Source organism: Talpa occidentalis, unplaced genomic scaffold (genome assembly GCF_014898055.3).
Source record: "Talpa occidentalis isolate TD23 unplaced genomic scaffold, MPIMG_talOcc4v2.1 talOcc4.4, whole genome shotgun sequence".
Classification (NCBI taxonomy): Eukaryota; Metazoa; Chordata; class Mammalia; order Eulipotyphla; family Talpidae; genus Talpa; species Talpa occidentalis.
This window is the reverse complement of record NW_023604295.1, coordinates 137,665,308-137,692,394: the sequence shown is the minus strand read 5'-3', so window position 1 is coordinate 137,692,394 and position 27,087 is coordinate 137,665,308. Positions and strand designations below refer to the sequence as shown.

Sequence of the window (27,087 nt, the reverse complement as noted above, 5' to 3'; positions counted from 1 at the left end):
GCGGCGAGGCCCGGACGCCGACTGCCCACCGCGGAGCGCGGCGACCATGCACGTGAACGGCAAAGTGGCGCTGGTGACCGGCGCGGCGCAGGGCATCGGCAGAGCCTTCGCCGAGGCGCTGCTCAACAAGGGCGCCAAGGTAAGCGCGGCGCCGGGCCGCCCCAACTTGTCTGCCACCCCCCAACCCGACCCCCGAGATGCGCCCCACCGGCGGGGGGGCTCCCGGGGAGAGGGACACGCTGCGCCCCAAGTGCCCACCTTGCCGCTTGCAAAAGCTGCCAGGCAGACGCTCCTGAGCAGACCTGGAAAGCGGCCGGGAGGGAACCCGAACTTTAATTGCGGGATTTCGGGTCCCAGCGAGGAGCGTCGGGTGGGTTATCGTCCGTCTGTCTGTCGGTCTGCTTGTCTGCGTCCCCAGCTGCGCAGGACCTCGATTCCTCTCCTCTTTTGTGTCCAGGTAGCGCTGGTCGACTGGAACTTTGAGGCAGGTGTAAAGTGTAAAGCTAGCCTGGATGAGATGTTTGAGCCTCAGAAAAGTATATTCATCCAGTGCGATGTGGCTGACCAGCAACAGCTGAGAGGTAAGAGAGGGAGGGGGTCGGCCCTGCGGCGCAGAGCGCGCCCCTGGACAGGCGGGGTCCTGGAGGCAGCCCCAGGGCAGGCAGCGGCTGCCCCGCGGGAGCAGCTACCTCTCAGCTCCAAAAGAGAGCTCAGGCTGTTGTTGCTGCTGACATAGAAACTAGGAGATGGGGGAAAGCCAAGGCAGCTTGAGAAATCCTCTTATTTAAGTCTTTTGGCAGCACATAATGTAATCAAAATTCCTTTGTGTGCTCAGAGGCAGCGCTGCTGCAATAATTGTTAAGTGATTGAAAAGGCAGATGGGACTTGCAAAGTTAAGCTGGGTTAAGAGACAGTGACAATTTCTCCCAGAGAACTGGAAGACACGGAGTCAAGGGAAAATCAGCTGGGGCAGGGCTTGACTTTTAAACATACTTGAATGCAAGATCAAGGACCATCATCCCAGACGTGCTGGATGCTTTTAACCAGATGTTCTCTTGACTTGTCCCCTGTGAACTGGTGCTTTAAAAATAATAGCTGTACCGCAGTGTTAGAATAGCAGAAGAAAAGTTTCTATCAGATTTTCCTCCATGCTTTCCTGTTTCCGCCCACTCACTGAAAATAGAGCAACCTACCGGGTGAAATATCAGGGACAATATTGGCAAGGGCAATAGACAGATTTGATTATCTAGAGACCCAGTAGCTTTGAATCAAAAAAATACTTTTTCTGGGAAAAGAGTAGAAAAATAAAATATTTGTATTTCACACAGTTTTGTTGAAAGACTGAGTAAATAATGAGTGTGCACATCTTTAATTAAGGACCACAGGACTTCCATAAAAGTGTCTCTAGTACTTCTGCTCTTAAAAGAACACTGACATGGGAATTTCTTTAAATATTTTGGGACATTCTGTTCAAGAGGGAGAATGGAGCAGTATGTTAGGAAGGAGTGTCCCCCTACAGTGAAGGGAGATTGTTTTAAAGGAAGTTATGTAATTAAAATCTGAAAATGCTAATAAAGACCTGACATGGATTACCAGCATGCGTAGAAGACATGTGTAATCACAGTGCTAATGGAAGATATTTTGCCAGAGGAAAAAGTTGCATGGATGGCACCTGATTTTTTAGATCAAGGATAAAACCATGTCAACCCCCAGCACCCAAGCTGATGAAAGAAGCAGTAGTACAGATCATCTGAAAGATATTTCTGCCTGAATTTATGTCACTTCATATGTGACATTTAACCTTCATTGTTTTGCTTCCCAGTATTTAAAATTAGTACCTTGGCTGTAAACACATTCCTTAAGGATAAGTGATTGTGGAGGAGGAAGCTCAGACACATAATGAGTGACCAGGAGAACGCATGTTGGTCATGAGAAATCCACATGTTGTCTGAACATCAGCAGTTCTTTGCAGGGAAGGAAAACGTGGCATTGATTCTTACAATTTCAGGATGTAATGCTGCCTCCAACTTTTGAAACTGTTTAGACGTGTAGCCAAGGGATGCTTTATTGAAATCATAAAAATACAGAGGTATAAAGGTTCTTGGAGATGACCTAGACATAAGTCACTTTACAAAATGCAACACAGAGAATTTAGGTACAAAGTACCATAGCATATAAATGTTGGTGAGAGCGAGATTTTAAGTCCCTTGAGCCCATAATTCAGTGGTATGTCAGAAAGAAGATGTGTTTTACACAGTGGTGAGGGCAGAGCATAAGGAATGCAGTGGAGACCAGAATGAGGAAAGAAAATTAAAGAAGCAATTAGACATGTTTATTTAACAACCTAATTTCCTATGAGGAACACATTGAAGAGTAGAACATACTTAGGATTGAATGTGAACAAAAAAATAGTAATCCTCAGATGTTTTCTCCTGGAGGACCTTTTCTGGAGTCAATTTGAGATTTTAAGAAGCAGTTTTAAAATCCCATGAAAAACTAAACCATTTTTATTTGTTGTTACTGTTTTCCATTCCATTCCAGTGTGATAAAGTATACTATAAAGAATGCACAATTTTTGACAATTGACTTTCATGCCAGTTCATCCATTTGGGAACTGATTCATCCATGCCCTGCTCAATATGCCTGGGCATTTTTAATAATTACATGACTTTTTTTCCAATCAAAATAAAGGTAGTATGGATCTGCTTTTTTCAAGGGACTCTTTTGTTGACCCTAAGACTTGAGAACATATCTCTGTCATTTGGAAGAAGAACCACTACTGTTGTCTAGAGTCTCAAGTAATAGAATTAGAACCCAGTAAAAAGCCAGGAAAGCATTTTAAATCAATGGAACCATGTAAAAAAGCAGCTTTGAGAAATACTGAGTTTCTCAATACAAAAGTGGTGAAGCCCGGTTTCGGCTGGCGGAAGAGCCTAGGACAGTGGGGGTGGGACAGAGTAATGAGTCACCTGCCAACCTCAGAAGCTATGCAAAGCAGACCCTGGTTGGCACAGCTTTTATACAAACTAAAATACAAAGTAGCAGTAATAATAGAAAGAATGAAATAACAAATATAGACATGACCCTAAGCAAATAAAATCAACTGACTGAAGAGTAGGATCTCAAAGCTCCCTGACATGATCAGAATAGACCTGAATATACAAGGAGTCTTCTGTTTAATATCACACTTGATGAAGACAATATGTTGGTTTTTTTTTACTTTAAGATTTATTTATTTATGCATACAAGAACTGAGCTGTAAGCCAGAGATGGGGGGGGTGAGAGGATTCATCAGAGAGAGCAGAACAGGTGGAGCTACTGAAATGCACTGCTGAAGGGAGTAGTGGGCGAATCATGTGGGTAGCTCCCTGGCTGGCCGGGGATTGAACTCGTGCTGCAGAGGCTGCGGACAGCTTCAGAGTGCTGTGCTTAACCCCTTGAGCCACGAGGGAGGCCCCACTGGTTTATTTAGAAGGGTATTTGTCATCATTTAAGCCTCAGAACTTCTCAGACATCTGCTGACTGCGGAAATTAGTTTCCAAGAGCTCTTAGCTTAGAATGCACAGTTCTTTAAAATTGACGCCTGAAGTTGGGTGTATAGAACTTTAACTGTGTACAAGGCATCTATGGGCCCTACTGAAGTTCAAATTCAGGCTCAGTAGGTCTGTGCTGGCCACAGGTTCTGCATTTCCAACAAGGTCCCAGGTGGGCTACTTGTTTCTCTGGGTCCTCAGACCACACACAGTTTGAGAAGCAAAGCATGAAGTCCCCGTCAAAGAGTGTAATTTGCACTAAGCAGGTGGATAAATGAAAATTCACTTCAGCTTGTTGGATATGATTTACGTGTATATAAAAAGTAAAACTGTATCTGTAATGTCTTTTTTTTTTTAACTAGAAACCTTTAGAAAAGTTGTAGACCACTTTGGAAAATTGGATATTTTGGTCAATAATGCTGGAGTGAATAATGAGAAAAACTGGGAAAAAACTCTGCAAATTAATTTGGTAAGCTCTCTTAGCCATGTTTTTTTTTTTTTTGCCTACAATTATTTAATAAAATGATATTTTTAAAGGAAATAGTGGTTCTTACATTCTTAGTCCCCATGACCTACAATATAGAGAAAAGAAAGCTACAGAGACTGGAAAAAGGAAGAAGCATCTCCTTTAAGCAGTAAGACACTTGAAACTTAATTATCAGAATAAATCTGGCTTAAAATATTAAAAGTAAATGTGAAGGAAAAAAAACATATGATATATTGCTTAACTCTGGACGTGGCAAACTATGACCCATGGGCCTGACTTGCCTGGCACCTACTTTTGAATGACCCACAATCTAAAAATGGGTTTCACATTTTTTCAATGACTGGAAAAAATATAAAAGAATACAAAATATTGAATTTACTCATTCAAATTTCAGGGTGTAAAACCTTATTGGATTATTGTTATTCCTTTACATACTGAGTCTAGGGACTTGCACATTTCAATGGCAGAGGTGAATCTGAGGGAGACACCATGGTGAGCAGTGCCTGAAAGATTTACTACCTCTACCTATATAGAAAAAAATTGCCAACCCTCATTTGCTTTATTTAAAAAATAAATCTTAGTTTTATTTCAGGAATATAGGAGAAATAACTGTCAGTAATTAGTAAGATTCTTATCCTCAAAGTCAGTATGTGTATGTAATTTCCATCGTGTTAGGTGATTATGTAACTCTTGTGTAGATTATAAAAATGCAAAATTAGGAAATAAAGTTGATCTTATACATTGTATCACAGAGTTTAGGGTTATCCCATTTTGTAGACACACTTGACATAAGATTCTGGGGCTCAGTAAAATTCAAATCTCACTAAAGTAAAAGGTCAGGACTGGACTGTGCCTGAGGTCACCCTCAGGCCATCCCCACTAGTCTTGCTAAGCAAGTTTGTGTAAATACAGAGGGGACACTGTGTGTGTGTGTTCTTCCAGGGAGTGACCTCTTACTTCGTGATATCCTCCCAGAAGCTTATAAACTCCTTAAAAACAGGAACCATGCTATGTTCTTTCTTCCTCTCTCAGTAATCAATGCCATATCTTGAAGATAGTGCAGTCAATAAATGATTGACTTTAATCGGCAGTCCCATGAGTCATACCTGTATAAATAACTTGATGTGAATAATGAGAATTATTCTGTCTCATAAAGGAGCAGAATCTGTAAGTGCCACTTTAATAAGGGTACAAAGTTGCTCCCCAAACTTGACAGATGCCTAAAATCCTTTGATCGAGAACAAAAGGTACTATTTTAAAAGTACCTTCTTTGCAGTTCTTTTTGAAATTCATCTCAGCTTTTCCTGGATATCATTATATTTCAAAATAACTCTAAAACCTGTTTGTCAAGCTTCCTTTGAAATCTTCCTGGAGTGTGTGTGTGTGTTTGTGTGTATGTTAGAAAGACCTGCCAAATGCTTTTCCTGAGTTGAGTCAATTCTATGATATTCCTTTACTTTAGACTAGTAATATAGTAAAATATGAATGTAATATATCTGACTGTGAACAACATTTATATCTCTTGGTTGAATGTAAGTTTGCCACTCTATAAAAAAATCTACATTTTCTTCTATCTCCTTTTTTACTATCTACATTTCTACCATCTTGTTTCATTACAAGGTAGGTTCCTCTGCCCTGGTCTACCTACAATGAGGAGTGGAGGAAATGGAAACATTGGTGTCAAATATATTTATAATTTTAACAGCAAAAATTTCATACTATGTTTTTCTAACATTTCTTTTTATATATAATCTGGGATAAGGAAGAGATTGTTACAGTAAAGAGGAAGATGTCATGTATGTAAGGCCAATGCATGAGAGCTTGTCTTGTAGATTTATCCCAAGAATATTTTCATTTGAAAAGTTATTCAGTTTTAATCTGATAATGGATTGGAAAATAATCCTTTGCATTCCTCCAACAAAGACCTGGAAACAAATCTTGCTTTAAAAATAAACGTTCACGTTCCCAAATTTTCTATCTGATTGCATCTTATAGATTTTGAAAACACAAAAATGGGATGTCAGCAAAGTTGTAATACCTGAGAATAAAGCATTGAGCCAATGTGCATGAACAGAAATTCTGTTCAGACACGCTGGAGACTTGGACAGAAACTAAGACTTCAGTAATTTCAGCCATCTACATTTTTTCCTTCTTATATAAACCATTCATGTTTTGTTTTTTTTTTTTTCTTTTTAAAGGAAATCATGTGAAGGTTTTATTCATTTTCCCTAAGCTTACTTAATAACAAATTGGCACTCGCTTAAGCGAATATAATCTCCACTTTTTTTGTTCTAGAACTGCTATTAGGTAGAGAGGCAACTTTGAGAGCTTGTCAAGAAAACTCGAGGAGAATTTTTCTTAAATAAAAATGAGGTAAACACCAACATGTGCCCCAGTGTCAGTCTCATTAATTATCTAGGGTGTCGTTAACTTTGTGGTCTTGTAAAGAATCAAAAAAGTGGGTTTGAAGATGTCCAAAGGAAATTTTCACCTCTTAAAAGTCTGTATTGGAAAGGAAAGGAGTTTCTAAATCAAAAGGAGGAAACAGGGTTTCCAATACAAGTTTCATATCGCCAGTTGGTTTTGGCTGTGGTGAATCCTGAAATGTCAGAATAAAGCAGGAAAACAGTCAACACTTAGAATTGGGTAGTAAAAGAATAAACTAACAAAACTATTCATCACTAGAGTGAGCAATGAGGAACAAATTTCATTGTTTGACATTACTGAAGACCCTGTGTCCAGAAATCTCCCACAGAAAACCCACCATCAAGCTAGGTAAAACAGTTATGTGATCACACACAGCACAGAGTTCAGGATAACTAGATAGGGCAGCTCCATGATATTAGAGCCCAGTTTCTTTTCATTCTCCCACCTGCTATCCTTAAGGGTAGCTTCATCTGAAGATGTTCTGTTAAACCCATGCAAAGCAATATAAAGGGAGGAATCATTTCTTCTCAGCAGCAACTTCTTTCATGAGTCCTCCCGGATACAGACCCCCATCCTCCAGCTGACTGCTCCTCAGGTCTGTGTGGGGAGAAAGGGAACACTTGCTGGCTCCTAACCCTGTTAGTAGGAGAATGAGATTTCTATGACTGAACTAGATGAATCAGTGTCTACACTAAAACTAGGGAGATCAGCTCCCTCTGTATTAATTACATGGGGAAGAGATAATTAAGCAGGCTAAATGCATGTAGAATCATATGCTAAGAAGGGTAAATAAATTTTACCTCCATCTTTTTTAAGAAAACATATAGAGTTCCTGAAGATGCTGGAACTGAGTTACAGCAGTAAAACATATTGACAATTGGAATATCCCCTTTTTCATAAACTCTCTTACTGGTCAACTAAATGAAGTCAAGTTTTGCTGAAATGTGATAAAATCTGCAACTATTACCTAACAAGAGAGAATTTGGGTCAATGACTAGCTTTAAAAAGAATTTCAAAATCTTTTTTATTAATATTTGTAAATGTTGGTAATAGCGCGAAAATCTCCTACAGTGTCTGAAATAACAATGACAGCTTTAGTGTGCGATTATATGATATAGTATAATGTCTAAGTTGCTTTTCCCATTTGTGCCTTTGGATTAGGTGTCTGTTATCAGTGGAACCTATCTTGGTTTGGATTACATGAGTAAACAAAATGGAGGTGAAGGCGGCATCATTATCAATATGTCCTCTCTAGCAGGTGAGAACAATTGTTATGCTATTAATTTCTGGTTGGTAACTTGAGCCACAATAGTCAATCTTCAAAATACTGTTTATTCTCATCTCAGGTTTGAAACTGAAACCGAGTTTAATTTTATTTTTTTTATTTTTGTTTAGTGGTCCTATGGAATGTCCTATTGCATAATATCAAAAAGTTGAACGACACAATTATTTCTATCATTTTAAATTGTGATTTTTAAAACAATCTTGCTGCAGGACAATTTTCAAAAAGTGTTTACATGTTTTCCTAGTGTTTCTGTTTTTCAAAGGTGGTTGTAACATTCCTAAGCAGCAATGTGTGTAAAAGCTGTTTTGACCAAGTAAAAAGTACTAAAACAAAGTAAAGGTATTTCTATTCCCATGTGATTATGATAAGCACCTGTACTTTTAAGATAAGTTGGGATGTGCTGCAAGGAAGCCAAACTTCACCTCTACTCTCTTTCTCCAATGTAAGCTCCTGTGTTTAAAATTGTTATCCTTGTGTGTGGTTTCATGCTGAATTCTGTGTAGTTGATCTATGTGTAGTTTTCATTCCAATGCCAGGCTTTTTATTTTTTTATTTTTTATGAATTATTTTATTTTATATAATTCTTACATCATTTTTCATTTTTGCACAATGTATGCATTTTCATTTTGGTTATAGTCCCTATGCAATTCCCACCCCCTTTTTCTTTTTTTTTTTTTAAAGATTTATTTATTTATTTATTTGTTTCTACAAGATTGATTGATTGATTTATACAAGCACTGGGTACAGTCAGAAGCACGGGAGGGTGAGAGAATTCACCAGAGCCAGAGCAGGGAGCAGAGCAGGCAGAAGGACTGAAGTACACTGCTGAGGGGAGCAGCGGGCGGCAGGAGAGGTCTGCGCGCCATGTGGGACCCTCCTCTGGTGGCCGGGGAGCAGCCAGGGATCGAACCGGCGCCGCAGAGGCCGCGGGCAGCTTTGCAACCGAGCGCTCAACCGCTGCGCCACTGGGGAGGCCCCCACCCCCTTTTTCTGACCCTAATCCCTCTTCTCCTCCCCCTGCACCCCACTGTAGTGTGTCTCTGGCCTATAGTTGCTTGTCGATTTTGATTTTTACTTTGTATTGATTAGTCTTTTTCCTGGTCCCTTATTTAGGTTTTCTAAATTCCTGCTATGAGTGAGACCATCTGGTATTATTCTTTTCCTTTCTGCAATGCCAAGCTTTTTATATTAGTATCACTTTATAGTGTAGTTTGAAGTCATGGAGCATGATACGTCCATTTTTGTTTGTTTTCTCAGGCCTGCTTTTGCTATTTGTGGTCTTTATAGTTCCAAATAAATGCCATGACTTTTGTTCTACTACTCTGAAGAATGTGTAGGGATTTTAATAGGAATTGCATTGAAATTATATGTTGCTTTAGGTGATATAGCCATTTCAATGATGCTAATTCTTCTAATTCATAGATGAAGTACTTTAACAAGACCTATTTGTAGAGTTTTCTCTAGCTTTAACTTGCTGCCTCCAGTGATAAGAATGTTTCCTCCTCGGTTAGAGATGGCACGTTTTACATAGGGGTTTTAGCTCTCCAAGTCAGACTGTGCTTCTTACCTCATCTGTTTTTCTAGTACTGTGGCTCAAAATGATTTCTATGCTGAAGTGATCTATTTTGGTGTGGCCTCTTCTGCTGCTCTTCAAGAGCAAACTGCTAATAGAACCAAACATAATGGCTTAAATAGAGTATTAGCTTACTTGTGATTCATATATTAGCCCCGGGCAAGATTCTTACAGCAGGGAACCTCTTCTGTATGTAGTCACTTGGAAAACCAGACTGGCGGAAGCTCTGTTATCTTCAACATGGTTGAAGATTACCATGACACCAGGTTACCAGGTTACTCTGGCACTGGTGGACTTCTTTCCCTCCAATAGAAAGAGAACATGGAAGAGACATAGCTACTCTTTCAGAGTCCTCAACCCCACAATGACAAACCTCACAGCTTCTCACATTTGATCATGTGGCTCACCTAACTGCTAGGAATTCTGGGAAATGAAATTGAGCTATGTGCTGAAGGAGAGACTTGACTCCAGTGGGCAGTTCATCATCTTTACCAGTTCTTCATCCAACTATGCTTTATACAGGGCAGTAGAACTTAATATCAGATGATAATATATTGCTCAAAAGTAGCTACAAATCTTTGGCAGAAACCTTTGGAGAAATTTAAATGGATTCTTTTTTTTTTTTAAAGATTTATTTATTTATTCATACAAGCACTGGGTACAGTCAGAAGCATGGGAGGGTGAGAGAATTCACCAGAGCCAGGGCGGGGAACAGAACAGGCAGAAGGACCGAAGTACACTGCTGAGGGAAGCAGTGGGTGGCAGGAGAGGTCTGCGTGCCATGTGGGACCCTTGCCGGTGGCCGGGGATCAAACCGGTGCTGCAGAGGCTGCGGGCAGCTTCGCAACCCAGCGCTCAACTGCTGCGCCACCGGGGAGGCCCAAAGAATTTAATCTTTAAATTCTAGAAAAGAAATTGTCAATGGCTCTTGTGAAGTGGCTCAAGTGAAATGATGAAGTTTTAAAAGTCTGATAAACACTGGTAGCAAATCAAAACTATTCGTATCCAAAAATAGTGAGACTTTCTTAAATGATCTGTTGGTGTGATTATTTCAGAATAGGTGTTCTCCATTTCTCACTCTGTCCTCCACCTCCCTGCTCCAGCAGCATTTGAGGAGTCACGATTGGAGGTAACTGTCTCCACACCAATGTCTGATTCTCAGCATTTTTCTTTCTCTTTTGGGAATCATTGTCAGGTCATCCTTAAACCACTGTAAACCTGCCACCAGTGGAGACTTAAAAATCTCCTTCTTTAGAAGTTCTCAAAAATTGACTAGCATCTCGTTTTCTGGACTACTTAAAGATAAAATGACATCCCTGAAAGTATACGAATCTAATCTAATAAGTCATTCAGGGTAATCTGGCTATTTTTCCTAATGTGACATGTGCTTATAAATGATAACATATCATTACCACAAATCATACACTGAAAGATAAAAGTGTAGACAGAAGTTGGAAAACATATTTACCTCCAGAGAGGGTCAAATTATAGATTCTATCAGGCTAAAACCCTGAAAGCAAGTTGTCAGGGCTAAATCTATACTATTTGGAAATAAAAACAGTCAGGAAAAGATGTCTAAATTATTGGCGAATTAAGAAGAAATAGCTAACATTATATCAAAATATAACTTCAAAGAAAATCTAGGGTGGTGATCAAGAGATAATGCCATGGATCCTCTGCTAGTTCTAAAAAACAAGCAAAGTTTTGAGAACCATGTACACTATGTAAATGTCTTGCCTTTCTGCTACTAATGGCACTGAGCCCATTTCATTCTTAAGAAGTCCATGAAATCTGAAGACCTCAGGGTTGGTTGGATTTAGGAGAGAAATTTTGTACTACAAGAGTAGGCTTTCTAGGGCTTCCCTGGTGGCTCAGGGGCTTAGGACACAACCTATGAACCTGACTGCAGCCACTGCAGCAGGAGTTCGCTCCCCGGCCAGGGAGCAACGCACAATGTGCAGCAGACCTCTCCTGGCTTGCCTGCTGCTCCCCTCAGCAGTGTATTTTGTCAGTCTGCCTGTTCTGTTCCCCACTCTCTCTCTCTGGTGAATCCTCTCAACCCCCACACCTCTGGCCTGTACTCCAGCTCTTGTATGCATAAATAAATAAATCTTTAAAAACAAAAAGAGAGAGTAAGATTTCTAGTCTCAAAGATCTTGGGTAGAGAAATGCAATAAAGTATTGATTTTTCTTCAATTGTTTTTAATCGGTAAGGACAAGGAACATTATTGAGCACTCACTATTTTAAGCACTGTATATGCAATAACTCATTGAGTCCTCAAAGCAACCCAGTGAAGCAGATTCTGTTATTTCCATTTTGCAGATGAGGAACCAAGATAGGAAATTTAAGTACTTACACTTATTTTATCTTGCACTTAAACTTACAGCAAGTACGCAACAGAGCTGCAATTTACAAGCTGGCCTCCTGACCCCTTACACCTTAACCACTAGTTATCTAAGAGTTTGTTCTAACCGTGTCTATCTTAAACCTAACTATAAAGTAGAAGAAACTGATTCCCCAGAACTTGATTTAGCAAGTGTAATATGCTAGTATCTTCAGTTCTCATTCCTGGACACTGTTTTAATCTCAAGACAACCTACTAAATTTTCAGTGAAATAAACTTATGCCCCATTTGATTCATGACTAAAGTCCAGAAAACATCTGGGGAGCTTACCAAAGTTACATGTCAAAGATGCTATTGTGAAGAGCAGTTTAGGGATTATAATTAGATGCCCATTTTGCTCTCTTGACAAAGAGTTTCCTTTAGCAGACTCCCCACTCTTAGGTGTTAAGTCTCTTCTTACCTATCTCAAAGCCATGTGCAGCCATATTTGGAAACATGTGCAGCCATATTTGGAACCGTCATGTATATAAAACAATGATTAGATATTAATTTAATGAGATAATCACTTTGGTTTTAAATTATCTTTGCACACTGTTAGTTCAATAATTATGGTAATATCCACTGCTCCTCCACCTGCTGTACCTCCCACAGAATGGGTAACTCTATCATGGCACGTAATTTATATTTGGCATCATTTTCATTATGAAAGGAGGCAGTTCCCCTTCAAAACACCTGATCTTCATATCTGGTCACTTATACTGCCTCCTTGTTACCCCTGGAGCATCTAGACAGATCCTACTACCTCTTCTTGTACCCAAGACTTTGCCACTAAGGTGCCTTCATCTCAGAGAGAATATTAAAATATATTGTCTTATTTTTCATCCACTGATAAAGACTTTTAATTCTTCACATAGTGATATTAGTTAGATAAACAATCAGGATTTTGTAATACAAGAAGATAAATGAGGATCTCTCAGTCTTAACACTTTTCTCAGAATTTTGAACAGTTTCATTCTCCATAGGTCATAGCCTGTTGGTAGAAGACACCAAAAAGTCTTTTTAAACCAGAGTTAAAATGTTCCCTTTTCCCCCAGCTTCATTGAGGTATAATTGACAAGATTGCAGGAAAAGTATTTCCATTGTTTTTTACCTCTATATTTTCTAAGTTTTCCTTCCTCACAAATTACTCTTGTCTGTCCCCCATCTCCATTATTCACTTTATTAAAGGAATACCCATGGTCATATCCAATTGAACCAGAGTTTATTTTTATGCTGTCTCCCATAGATTCAGTTGAGTCCTTCGCTGTCATAGTAAAACCTTAAGTTGACACACTGGTTTGGGCAGAGAAGTTAGTGAGTAATGACCACTGACGCAGTGCAAATATCAAATGCAATTAATGAGTTTAACAACCACAGTAGTTACAGTAGAGTGTGATTCCTCAGCATATTGAGGGAAGGGTGTGTTCGAATCTGGAGCCTCAGAAGCTGTTCTGATCATCATTAACCATTTGGACTCTCCCCTACGAGTGTTTGTTTGTAAACATAACATAAAAACCTGAATTCATTTTGTCACATCCACCCTTAATTATTAAAAAATTAAAAATTAAAAAGAATGGCAGAGATGAGTGAAGTCTAGCTTTATTCAGATAATGAAATAGCTGTCCTCCCATTATATCCCCAAAGAATTGTATGCTTCTTACATGTTTAATTGCTTCAAACAGTGGCAAATGAAAAATAGGTGTCACAGGAAAATGATCTGTCTGCCAGTCCTGCTTCTACCTGGCTGCATACTCGGCTTTTAGTTCTTGGTGTGCATGGGGGACATTCTCTGTGCCTCAAAAACAAGTCCTTCAGTGACTATTTCTGAGACATATCATCAAGGTCTTATTTTTTCTGAGTTGAAAGAGAACCTCAAGAAAGTAAGGGAAAATCGTAGACTTTTTAAGGCATGTTAAATACCCACCCAAAGACATACTAATTTTACATATATACTAAATTTTATCTAAAATAATGTAATTATCTTGAAGTTTCTGTTAAAGCAGAAGGTGCTAAAATTGCCACTTTAACTAGCAAATGCAAGTGAATCAAACTCAAGTTGAAAATTTACAGAAAGGAAATAGAAATGTGAACAAGTAGCTAGGCAAAGTTTCCACCCCAAGGGCTATGTATGTGTATCTCTTATCAACATCTCAAAACTAAGTAAGTAGCATGGACTATTTAAACAGAAATATGACATGGACTTGCAAGGTTCTGGGTCGCCAGGGTCTGACGTATCACACCAGAGCAGAAGTTTTAATCAAGTTAAAATCTTGACCCCCTTTCGACATCTACAGACCACAAGTAAGAAAATCACATGGTGCCACCCTCTGTAAGTCTTCTTGGTATAAAGAATGGAACTGACACATATTGAATGACTGCCCAGCCCAGACATTGTGATAAACAGATCTTTACATAATATCACATTTAACTTTTACAAGTCCCAACAATAGAGATTAATTTAGTTCAGTTTATAGATGAACTAAAATGCAGATGACATAACTTGAAAAACATGTTGAGAATGAGCGGTGACAATGAAAGCAATTTTATTTTGCTATATTTTAGCATATGTCAGAGAATGGAGAAACTACATTATCTGGATCTTCATTCATCAATGCTAACTGTTATGAAAATGTGAACCACCTCTTCTTGTCATCTATTTTTTAAATATTTATTTTATTTATTTATGCATACAAGAACTGGGGTGCAGGCCAGAGGTGTGGGGGGAGGGGGGTGAGAGGATTTACCAGAGGCAGAGTGGGAAGCAGAACAGTTGGACTGTCTTTGTCATCTCTTTTAAAAAGATTAGGAAAACACATCCTAGAAGGAATCCATAGGAAAGATTTAATATTTCTAAATTGGCCTCTTGCTGAATGGCTGAAAGATTGAGTTCCCTAGCTATGGGAAAGAAAGGACTGTTAGAAAATGAATATCTTCTAGAATTTAATGTGCATAGACATTACCTACAGACCAGGTTCACAAGCACACTCCTATTGCAGAGGTCTGGAGTGGGTCCTGATATTCTGTGCCTGAGATTCTGACGCTGGTTCTTGGACCACATACTATGAGGAGTCAGGCTCCCATTTGCAGCGGGAGTCTTTGAATAGCTAAAATGCTCATCATCAAAGTTTGGACTCCTCACATCACAGGCAGTGCCTGAACTTTTAGGAAGGAGGATTTCAGTGGAATATTAGGAGCAGCTTTCTGAAAATTAGCCATCACTGGAAAGTGCCTTTGGAGTTCCCCTTCAGAATAGACTTTTTCTAGAAGTTGCAGTAATTTGATGAAAGCTTATGTCACTTTTATTTTTGTCTTGGCACACTTTAAAACATCACTTACTGATGGCAACATGAGAGTGAGGGGGGAACACAGCATCAGATAAGTTGTTCTATCATGTGGAAAATCCCATAAGAGGAATTTCAGCACTTTCTTCAGTCAGCTTTAACCATGAGCATAGATAAATAGATTTTTACTAGTTCTCCTTTTTCCTCCTGTTAGAGAAGTGATGGTTAAAAACAGAAAGATCAGTTCTTTTTTTAGGGTAAAGAAAACCTGATGGATTCATAGTCCTGCTTTTTGACACAGCGGCTGAGCTTAAGTTTACCATGCCAAGATTAGCATCCTTAGATACTCAATTTATCTTCCTAAATGGAACTTCCTTACCGCTTCAGTACAACTTGCTTTACATGGTTTCTATTCATTTAAAAGAAAATATGGTTGAGGATTCAGTAGAATAACCCCCTCAGAGAACCTTTCATTTTTTTTGCACAAAATCTTTTTTTTTAATTTTTTATACTTATTTTGTTACACTGCTGTTGATTTTTGGACAGTATTTGATTTCTCCCCTCAGGTATAGCCCCCACAGTTCTCCCACCACCACAGCACCCGTGATCCATCACCACATCCCTTGTGCTCTTCCCTCCCCTCTTTTCCCTCCATCCCCCTCCCCTGCTATATGCCTCAGATCTATGGTCAGCTTGCAAATTTTATCTTTTTCCCAATCTTTTGTTTGGTTTCTCAATATTCTGCAAATAAGTGAAACCCTTTAATATTCTTCTTTTTCCTTCTGGCTTATTTTGCTTAGCATAATCCCTTCCAGCTCCATCCATGTTGCTGCAGATTGGATGGATTTGTCTTTTTTGATTGCTGAGTATTCCGTTGTATATAAAATATACCACAGGACCTCCCTGATGGTGGAGGGGTTAAAAACAGAGCTATCAGGCTATAGCCAGCCACTGCAACACGAGTTCAATCCCAATATAAGAAAATTCATGAAGTTTAAGGGGCCTCCCTGGTGGTACAAGGGTTAAGTCTCAGCACTATGAAGCTGTCTATAGCCACTGCAGCATCAGTTCCATCCCCAGCCAGGGAGCTGATCCACATGGCGCAGCAGACCTCCCCTGTCTCACCTACTGCTCCCCTCAGCAGTGTATTTTCAGTAGATCTGACTGTTCTGTTCCCCACTTTGTCTCTGGCAAAACCTCTCACCTCCCGCACCTCTGGCCTGTACCCCAGTTCTTGTATGCATAAATAAATAAATCTTAAACAAAAACAAATAATATATATCACATCATCTCCATCCATTCATGTGTTTTGGGGCATTTAGGTTGTTTCCATATCTTACTGTTATAAATAGTGCTGCAGTCAACATAGGAGTACAGGTTTCCTCTCAAATTAGTGTTTTTGTGTCCTTTAGGTAGATTCCCTTTTGAGCTTTTTACTTCCTGTGAAATATAGAGGTCAAAATTTGCTGTTGTAAATATGGATGGAAAGAATATTAACAATAGAAGAACTAATGTCGTGAGTTCCTTATTTATCTTATAATTACAAATATAATTTTCATGTATTTAAAATATATTTTTCAGACATTTCAATAGAGTACATTTAATGTGCTACTTCATTATACTTTGTACTTGAAAAGTACTAAACAACTAGATTTTAAATGAATGCATTTCTTTAAATCATTTTGAATTAGGATTTGGAAAGTCCAAAGTACCAACATTCAGAAACCAAACCAAATAAGAGACTGTGCCAGATTTGCACATTTTAGCGCAAAAGGTACATTTTCATAAAAGGGAATAATGTTCATAAACAGGTAAGCAAGCTAATAAAACATAACATGAGGTTCCTTCTCTTAAGGGAAATTGCTTATCTTTAGTGTATGTAAAAGTAATAACAAATAGTACTTATTGCATGACACACTGTGTTACGTATTTTATGTAAATTAGTTCTTTCAACAGTCACAGTAGCTAATATTACCACCTGAGTTCACAGAAGAAAAACACTGGCAAACAGCAGCCACCTGCATAAAGGTAACACAGCTGCTCACTGTGCTGAATTCGGGATTTCAGTTCAGCCAGTCCAGCAGCCAAGGTCCAAACCACTATACTATAATCCTGCTCAACAAATTTGATTAAAATTATTTTTTAAGTAGTCAAATATTATAAGAAATGACATTCTGGTAAAACAGTGGCCCTCCCCTTGGTTTTCTATATCCCCACTGATCATATTTAAAACATGTTTTCATTATACTTAACACTTAATTTCCAAAACATGCATTTCTAAACTGAATTCATTTCTTTAAAAACTTTTGAATTGGCATGTACTACCTTTTAAAGAGAAAAAAAAAAAACAGCAATGGAAATATGGCAATAAATGCCCCAAAGAGAAAGAGAGAGAGAATGGAGAGAATGACAATGAAAGGCTGAATTTTCATCTGCAGGAGTGGATAAGGTCACCTAGGGAAAGAAGGCGTATGGAAAAAGACAGAGTGCTGGGAACTCTCTAGAATTCTCCAGGGTATTTAAGGGTCTGGTCATGGAGAAGGTGCTGCTAGTAAGCTTGAGGTAGGACACCAGGATAAAGAGTGTTTCAAAGAGACATGATTAACTGTTGGTTTCTGCTGAGAAATATATAAAGCAAGAAGATGACGGAGATTTAGCCTTTCCAAGAGGTTGGTCACTGGGAGCCTCCATAAGGTCTGTTTGACCGGACTGGTCAATAAGGACCTAAGCAGAGTGCATGGTGGAGCAAATGGAGGAGACCAGAGATCATGTATGTCATAATCCTTTGGAGTCCATTTTGTTGTGAAGAGAAGTGGAGTGGCAGCGAGGAGAGATGGGCGAGAGGCACTATTTTTTAGACACATGATATGGAGACTGGTTCATATCTCATCAAAGAGAATAATTCTCAGAGTTTGTTGACTAGAATCATTCTCTTTGATGAGATGTGAACCAGTCTCCATATCACGTGTCTAAAAAATAGTATAAGGGACCAGGAAAAAGACTAATAAAGTAAAAATCAAAGTCAACAAGCAACTATAAACCAGAGACACACTATGGGAGGGGGGGATTAGGGCCAAAATAAGGGGAGGTGGGAATTATATGGGGACTATAACCAAGATGAAAATGCATACATTGTGGAAAAATGAAAAATGATGTAAAAAATATATAAAATGAAATTAAGGAAAAAGAGAGAGAATGATTCTCATGTGGTGTGACAGTTGATAACAGTAGCTACTCTATAGGCTTCTTAAAAAGGTCTATCTTTGGGCCTCCCTTGTGGTGCAGCGGTTGAGCGCTGGGCTGCAAAGCTGCCCACAGCCTCTGCAGTGCTGGTTCCATCCCTGGCCACTGGGCGAGGATCCCACATGGCATGCAGACCTCTCCTGTTGCCCGCTGCTCCCCTCAGCAGTGTACTTCATCAGTCTGCCTGTTCTGTTCCCCAGTCTGGCTCTGGTGAATTCTCTCACCCTCCTGCACTGAATAAAATAACTGAAAAATAGAATTCTCTTTATTTGTAATACTATGAAACTAAAACAACCCAACTATCTGTCAACAAATGAAGGTGTATACTCTTGATAGGTATTTCCTTACAATAGTGTACTATTCAACAAAACAAAACAAAAAAGGACAGATAAGAAAAGGAAGGAGGGAGGAAGTAAAATGAATTATTGATACATACTACAATATGGTTGAATCTCAAAATGTGGATGAATCTCAAAATAATCATCCTGAGTGAAAGAAGTCAGACAGAGTTTTTACTGTATGGTTACATTTGTAGAAAATTCTAAAAAAAGCAAACTACTCTCTAGTGACACAAAGCAAATGAGCGGTTACCTAGAGAGAATGGAGAAGCAGAAGGAAGGAATGACAGGGGCACAAGGAAATGTTTAGGGTAATGTGTACGCTCTTATCTTGGTTGTGGATATGGTGTGATGGGTGGATTCATATGTCAAAACTTATCAAATCAAACACTTTATATTTATATAATATACTTACTTATATACACTATATACTATATATACTACATATTATAGCATATATATCATATATGTAATATGTATAATATATATACATGTATGCAGTTTACTACCTGTCATGAAGCTATAAAAAAATTAAAGATACTTAATTTCTGAATGTCTGAAATTCTTTATGTGGACTTCCATCTCCTATTAAAATGGGAAAGCTGTATAGACTAGCCATGAAAATGTTGCTAGAATGTTACAAGATTCCTAAAACCTAGTGCCACTTTCAAATGCATATTCTCTCACATTCTGATTGCAATTATAATTTTGCCTTTAAAGGAAAGTATATGTTGTGTGCTGTCTTCTTTAAAACAAAAAAAAAAAGAAAACATAACAGCATTTGATTTATTTCAGTTCTGTGACACTTTGAACTGGCTCAGGTTCAGAAGTTCAGACTGCCACATAGGCAACAAAAATTCATTCCAAATTCATCTTTGACAACATTTATAAACTTGTGCTTTATGTGGCTGTGTCAACTAGCTTATCTCTGGTTAAGGTTCACGCTGCATTTCCTGCAATTTGTGAACACCCTGCTCCAGCCGCTGCCTTTGTGACATAAACATTTAAGGAGCTGGTAAAACAGTCACCAGTTTACAAGAACGAGAAAAGAAGCAGCAGCATTTAGTGGAATCAACTCATTCCCTTTATCCCAAACTCTTGATACGCCTGAGTACCCTGCGGAGGGACTGTAACTGCTTGCTGCCTGGCACTGACAAACTTAATTAACTGTTGCATTTTACTTAACCTAAAAAAAAAAAAAGAAAAGAAAAGAAAAAACCGGCAAAAAGAGAAAACCATGTTACAGGATTTAAGATCACTGGGTGGAAGTCGGCCACGTGATCTACCATCCTTGGGGATTTAAAGTGATTTTTTAAAATTTATTTTTTAGCTTCCAGCTATGGGGAAATTCCCCATAGAATTTCCTCCACCAATTCACCCATGCACCATCGCCACAGTGCGCCCTGCTCCTCCCTCCCTCCTTGCCTTCTGCCAACCCCTCCCCCCAACCCCCCCCCACAGGATGTCTCTGGTTTATAATTGTCTGTTTGCTTTTGCTTTGCTGTGTTGTGTTTTGTATTGTTATTATTTGAAGTGATCTTGAGGGGTCTCCCTGGTGGCACAAGGAGTTAAGTCTCAGCACTATGAAGCCATCCTGCAGCCCCTGCAGCAAAAGTTCAGTCCCCAGCCAGGGCCATAACCCACATGCCACAGCAGACCTCTCCTGTCTTGCCCTCTCACACTCCCGCACCTCTGGCCTGCACCCCAGCTCTTGCATGCATAAATAAATCTTTAAAAAATAATAAAGTGATCTGAGCAAACATACTTCATACACTGAGATGTAGCAGGCACTCAGGGAGTGGGCAAGGTCTGCATTTATTGCTGGACTTTGGCACGACATGTTTGTGCCCTGGGACTAGTTAGCTGGGTAGAGATGAAGTGGGTCCCTCTGCTTTATAGTAATCAGGAGTCCCAGCTTCTTGACTCAGAAATCACAGATTTAAAAAACGTTAAAAATGGAATGATTCAGAAATTGCTCAAAAAAAAAAAAAAGTGGTTTCAGTTACAAATTCCGGTGTTGGTTAGATAGAGAACTGATAATTATGCAAAATAAACTTGATAGGAATAGTTGCTATGGTAAAACCATTTTTCTTGTTTTATTTCCTTTCGGGGAGAGGATGGGAGGCGGTGGTAGGTGGTGGAGATGTTATCACTGAGGTGTTGCACTTTTCCTTCAGACCATGCATGTGATCATATTTTGAACAGTTATATATGTGGAATTAAGCCAGTTCTAAAATTGCTTGAAATTGTTGTTGAGTACATAATTATGAAAGGAAATAAAATAGAGCCATACATTTTTATTTCTGATTTTTCTCTCCCTAAGTCATGGGCCAAGGATATCTAGGCATCTACATCAGAACAACAACAAAAAAGTTACTTTTAATTCTCTTGAACACTTAGCAGCATCTTCACTACATTCAGTGACAGAAAACCGCATGCTAATTTAGAGCAAAGACAATCTCCAAATCCCACTTAAGCAATTTAAACTCCTCTGGCCGTTTGAAAGCCTTCTAAAAAAACATGTAGAAGATACTTTATAAAATTCAAGGCTTAAAAACTGAAAATTAGATGGTAATTTACTGGCTTTAAAGATGATTTCTTTTTCTGTTTTTGACAACATTTCTTCTCAATGGAAGAGGGGAGGCAGAAAATCTTCCCCATCACTGCTGGCTGCGTTACCCCCCAGGCTAGAACGTACCTACCATCAATTCTGGACAGTAACAGAGGTGCTGGGAGGAATAAGCTTTGCTAGCACTAGGGAGTTTCAGAGTTGTCTGGTGCCCGTCATAGTGCATTTGCTAGATTAATCTTAAATTGGAAGTGGTATGAATGATTCCTTTGCAAAGCAACTATTGAGTCCTGTCTGCTTATTTTTTTAGTGACGTGGTTTACATTTTTCTTTGTTCCAGGCCTCATGCCTGTGGCCCAGCAGCCTGTCTACTGCGCTTCAAAGCATGGCATCATCGGATTCACACGCTCAGCGGCGGTGAGGATATGACAGCACCTCTCCTTTTCTCTCTCTCTACAACTAGAAAGCATGAGTCCTAAAACATAGATGGGAATGAATTCTGAAGGCAGGATTTCAGCATAAAAAAAATGGAAGAAGAATAGTATCCATCAATCTTTATTATAAAAATAATTTTCTGATCACATAAAGGACCAGATAAAGAATAGATCATCTTTAAATGAAGTAGATGCTAAATAAAGATGTATTATTAAGAAATACCCTAAGGAAGGGCCTCCCCTGGTGGTGCAGCCGTTGAGCACTGGGCTGCGAGGCTGCCCACAGCCTCTGCAGCGCTGGTTCGATCCCCGGCCACCAGCGAGGGTCCCACCAAAAAAAAAAAAAATAAATACCCTAAGGATAAGTCATGGGAAGATTTTTATATTTAAAATTGACTCCATATTTCAAAAGTTTAACTTCAGGGTTTCTTGATTACACTGTGCAGTATGCTCCAGACATTGCTTGTCACTGGAGAGATGATAAAAGTGAGAGAGAGCAGGGGGCTGCAGGGGAGTGGGCAGGCACTTCCTTTATGCAGTGAGCGGTCAAGGTGGAGGTCTCCATGGAGGCCGAGCGCCAAGTTGTATGGAGCTTAGGAAAGTAGTTTACACCTAACCGACCACTTGCATTGATGGTGTGAAATGAAAGCACTGCCTTTTCATAAAACTGGAAAAAGGCAGCTCACAGGCACGTGACAGCAAGGGAGAGTGTGTGAGGTGTGTCACAAGAGGGAAGCAGAGCCAGACCAGAGTGACTTATGGCCATGGTGATGAGCTGTGTTTTACTGTTAGCACAGCCTTTACACTCACTCCATGGAGTGACAAGATCAGATTTCCAGTGTAAGACCATCTGGCTGCTCTTTCAGAGGACAGGTGCAGAAGAGGGAAGTTCAAAGGTCTCTGCAGTGGTTAGTCTAGGTGAGACAAAGGAAGGGGCTAGTGTAGGAGAGACAAAGGAAGGGGTGTCCTCAGGATAGAGAAAACAGATGTCTGTTCCAAGTTCAATCATAAAAGGAGATTAGCAACCCACGCTCTTAAATCGATTGGAAATTTTTATTTAATTTGCAAAGCCGTAATTTTTAATTCAATGTTCAGTGAGTACCTAAAGCAAATCCAAAGCAAAGTAAATCTGCAAGGCCAGAAATTTCATCTTTAAAATGATAAGACTGGAAAGTCAGATAGTCAGTTCTCATTTTTCGTGGTGTTTTGTCCTGTAAAATCACTGGCAAAGAACCTTTGCTCTTGGGGGTGAAGCAGAGCTGAGTTCCCAAGAATTTCTGGTCACTATGTTTTGATCAACCAGTCCATAAATAGCTTTGTTTTATGTGTCTTTCTGTTTAAAGATACTTTATTTAGTATGTGTTGTGTTAATCGTATTGTATTAACGTTGTCAAAACAAGTACCCTTTGTGCCTAAATGTAGCTTATTATCTAATGCCACTGTTTTTCTGTAAGACCCATCACAGCACAGAAACACTACACCACACTTCAACTCTGAAGACATCTTCAACAGCAAAATCACTGACAAAAAATGACACTAAATCCACCAGACAAAAAAGGGACACTTGTTTATAGTGTAAGAGTTGCATCCAGAAAGCAAAGCGAGGTCTTGTGTGATCTTAGCTGGAACATGCCTTGGGCAACTCAAATTTCTCACATGACCCCAGAAGCTCCAGCAGTATTGATTTCTGGGGTTACACATAGATTTTAGCAAGTATGCAAAAGGAATTCGCAAACCGTGAGGGTTGGCTACATTTTGTTTTACAAATAGGTTCAAATAAATAGATTGAAAATTAAGCCAAAGAATGTGAGTTGGAAATCACTTGAATTATCTTCCAGCTAATGCAGATTACTAAGAAAATCTTTAGGATCACTCAAAGCCCTAAAAATATTTATTTTTTAAGCAGAATTTTTTAAGGAAGTACTTCTGTGTATAGAACACCTATCTCTGGAAGAAAACTTGTTATATTTATTGTAAGTTTCCACTTCTTACCCTTCAGATTCCTACAGATTTAGTAGATCAGAGCAGCTTATGTGATTAAGTATTTTCAGGAGTCTTGCGTCATATAGATTTAAAAAAAAACTTGAGGCTTTCAGGAATTCAATACCTTTGTTAGGTTTTATTTTACTTCCTGCCACCAGTTAACCTTACCATTGTGACTGTTATATAGCTAGAAGGATATCTGACTGGTATTTTTCATGTTAAAGTCTCTTCCATCATTTAAACTATCAGGTTGTCCAATGTGGTACATTTACAAAACTACCAAAACCCACAACCTTCTACTTCTCATTGGCAGATGGCTGCTAATCTTATGAGCAACGGAGTGAGACTGAATGCCATTTGCCCAGGATTTGTGAACACACCCATTCTTGAATCCATTGACAAAGAAGAAAATATGGGACAATATATAGAATATATGGATCAAATCAAGGCTATGATTAAATACTATGGAATTTTGGAGTAAGTAAAACCATTCCTATCTATCGCCTTTTATATCTTGGAGCAAAGTACAATCTAGACATAATAAAAGGGGGAAAAATAAACTTTTAAGTCTTGGAAACTAACGTAAGCTTCAAAGCTTTGGTTTGGCAAACTCTCTAAAGGAAATTTTTTCTGAGTTTCTGAATAGAATGTGTTTATACATGATGAATCCTGCCCTGAGATACAGTGTGTTATTAATATCTTCAGTCATAATCAAAAACTGTTTTTTAAAAAGGTGGTATTTCACTACCTTTGGAAGCAATGATACCTTATCTACCTAAATTCCAAGCAATATTCATATATATACCCTTTGTGAAATTCATATGGCCCCATTTCACCATTGATTTTTCCTAAGAAATAATTGATCAGTTCAGATGGTGAATGACAACTTAAAACAATTGAGTTTTCACAGTAGAGACACAGCTGTCGTGTTGAAGGACTCAGACCTTCCGAGATCAAACCCCACCTCAATCAGTGACCATCAACTTGTCCCCTAGATATATGGAAGGTAGTTAAAACAGCAAGATCTGAACAATAGATGTTCAATTAACGTTAGCTGTAATCATATTTCTACTCTAAAAATACTGTTATCTGATACATTTGAAATCTGCAGATAGGATAGTTAGAAAATAATCTTTTTCTCAATATAAATTAATATAAATTCACAAATCCTGCCTCTCAAAATGACAGGTTAGACAAAGAAATCTACAATAAAATGTCATGTAGTTTCGTTAATATCTAATTGCATAAAAAAATAACATTGTGGTATTTAATTCCCCATTACACATTAAAGGTAGCAGGGTCCTCAGAATTACTCAAGATGAAGTGATAATCATGTCTCATATTTTTAATTGTAAAATGCCAATGTTGCTTTTATTTTTAGCCCATCCGTGATTGCCAATGGATTAATAACACTTATTGAAGATGATACTTTAAATGGCGCTATTATGAAGATCACAACTTCCAAGGGAATTCATTTTCAAGACTATGATACAACTCCATCTCAGGCAAAAGCCCAGTGAACATCTCATACATCAGCCATAACGAAACTAAGCACGGATGGCTTCTATTCAGACCATATCTTCATTTGAATACAGCTTTTGAAATGAAATGCTATTGTTTGAAGCTTTCCTTCATGCACTTGATGTTAAATGTTTCCTAAATGATTTGTTTACTATATGGAAAAAAAAATTATGAACTCTCAGACACGTGATGTGGACCAAAGCTAGATTTTGATCTTTAGAGTCGTGCTAATGATTAAAACAAAGGATATTCAAGGAGTATTCTGCCTTTCAGAAAATGTATTTAAAATTATGGTTCATAAATATTAATGTTTTTCAAAACATCCTTTTAAAGGAGATACTTGAAATATTTAATTCAAACCAGATGTAAAAAGCTCATTTTACTTCCATGTTCGCACTTTAAAAGAGGGAGCTACCTACACTGGCAAATTTTTTGTTACCAATAACTTTCACTCATGTACCATCTTCAGCTGAACATTTCAGTTCTTCAAAGATGTGGCATAGTAGGGGGCCAGTAGTTGAGAAATAAATTATAGAGTGAATATATCAAATGAAAAATCTCATATACAGAATAATGACTACTGGATCCACAGTTCAGCTTCCCATCTAGGAAAGATATTTCCTCATTCTTTGCTTATTTTTAACTTTAATTGACTCCAAAAAAATCTCAGGAATAAAACTTTTCACAGTTATAGTAAAAAAGACAGTGCTCCTGCAATGTTTTATTTACAATATGCTCATTAAGAAAAATTACATGTGTATTTTTTTTTCAGATTGCATCTTTGTTGATTTGTTCCAATTTCACAAGTACATACTTTTCAATAACTCATTTTTTCCCTAATCTCCAGAAGTTACTTGATGTTCTATGCATGACTATTGGGGAAACCAATTTTGTCACAATCTCAACTATAAATATTTTTTGTATACTCAAAGCCATAACAAGAAATAAAATATGATGTTTTGTAGTTTTTTCCTGTCAGCTATTTTAAGGTATTATCATTAAAAGCCCGATTTGCAAGCAATAATTAATGCTAACAGTCAAAGCCCAAGGTTCCCAAATCAATCATTTCCTCATTAAAATGTTGTGTAAGGATTTAGTCTGCCTGCTAAGTCTGCAGTACTCCCAATTTGGGGCAAAGGATTTCCTAGCAATACTGGAATGGTATAATGTCATGTCTTGCTCTGTTTTAATTCTGTCATGGAAGTATTGCCTTCACTTTTAAGGAGTAATTTGAATATGAATAATTGTTGTCTTGTGTTTCACATACTGTGTTTGGAAAACTCCAGAAAATGGACATCAGTGAACACCTAATAGAGATCAGTTATAACTATGCATAAGTTGCTTTTAGCTTGTGGCAGTAACAAAGCAGAAAATAATATAGGTATGTGGAATATCATTTATTTTACATATTTCCCCATGGTAATGCTCAAAGCTGTAGCTTAAACTTTACATATATGGGTAAATTTTTTGTACTGGCAGCCTTTAATATACTTTATGCTTTAAATGAAATTTTTTCGAATTCAGGAACTCTGCAAATATTTAACATCAAAACTGAATGTAACTGAGAAAAAAAATGTGTTATAGTGTTATATATTTTAAAAACTAATTTTACATTAAAGTTGTCTTATAAGTAACTTTAAATAAATCTACTATGTTATGTGACATCTCTATATAATGGGTGAGAAAAAAAATCTTGTATCGGGGGATAGTCATTTCTGTATTTTTCAGTGATAATCAATGTAAATATGTATTTTTTAAATGTATATTTCTTAATAAATGAAATAGCACTTCCAAAACAGCACAACTAAAGATATGTGGACACTGAAAAAGGATGAATAGATTTGGTGATGACACTGACATACCCAATAAATGTAGTTTTCCCATATAAAAATAATTTTAGACACTTGTCTCATTTCAGGTATGTCCTTGTACAATGATTTCTGTTTACTTTCGCTCTCTCTATTCAAAAATGTAGAATACAGAGGCGGTCTGAAAATGTAAATAGTTAATAAAATCCAAGTGACTTCAC

General features: G+C 38.2%; 1 protein-coding gene across 1 annotated transcript; it reads left to right on the top strand.

Annotated features, from left to right (window-relative positions):
* On the top strand, positions 1-27,087 carry HPGD (15-hydroxyprostaglandin dehydrogenase). Its single transcript, XM_037526454.2, has 7 exons — positions 1-139; positions 458-581; positions 3,896-4,002; positions 7,609-7,705; positions 21,461-21,537; positions 23,851-24,014; positions 24,919-27,087. The coding sequence occupies exons 1-7, from the start codon at positions 47-49 to the stop codon at positions 25,055-25,057; spliced, it is 801 nt and encodes a 266-aa protein (XP_037382351.1). The 5' UTR covers positions 1-46; the 3' UTR covers positions 25,058-27,087.

What these genes read in the sequence shown, in the direction of transcription:
- HPGD (XM_037526454.2), top strand. Translation starts at nt 47, where the DNA reads ATGCACGTGAACGGCAAAGTGGCGCTGGTGACCGGCGCGGCGCAGGGC. An exon ending in TGCTCAACAAGGGCGCCAAG is followed by an intron (nt 140 to 457) that starts GTAAGCGCGGCG and finishes TTTTGTGTCCAG; the next exon opens with GTAGCGCTGGTCGACTGGAA. An exon ending in GATTCACACGCTCAGCGGCG is followed by an intron (nt 21,538 to 23,850) that starts GTGAGGATATGA and finishes TCTCATTGGCAG; the next exon opens with ATGGCTGCTAATCTTATGAG.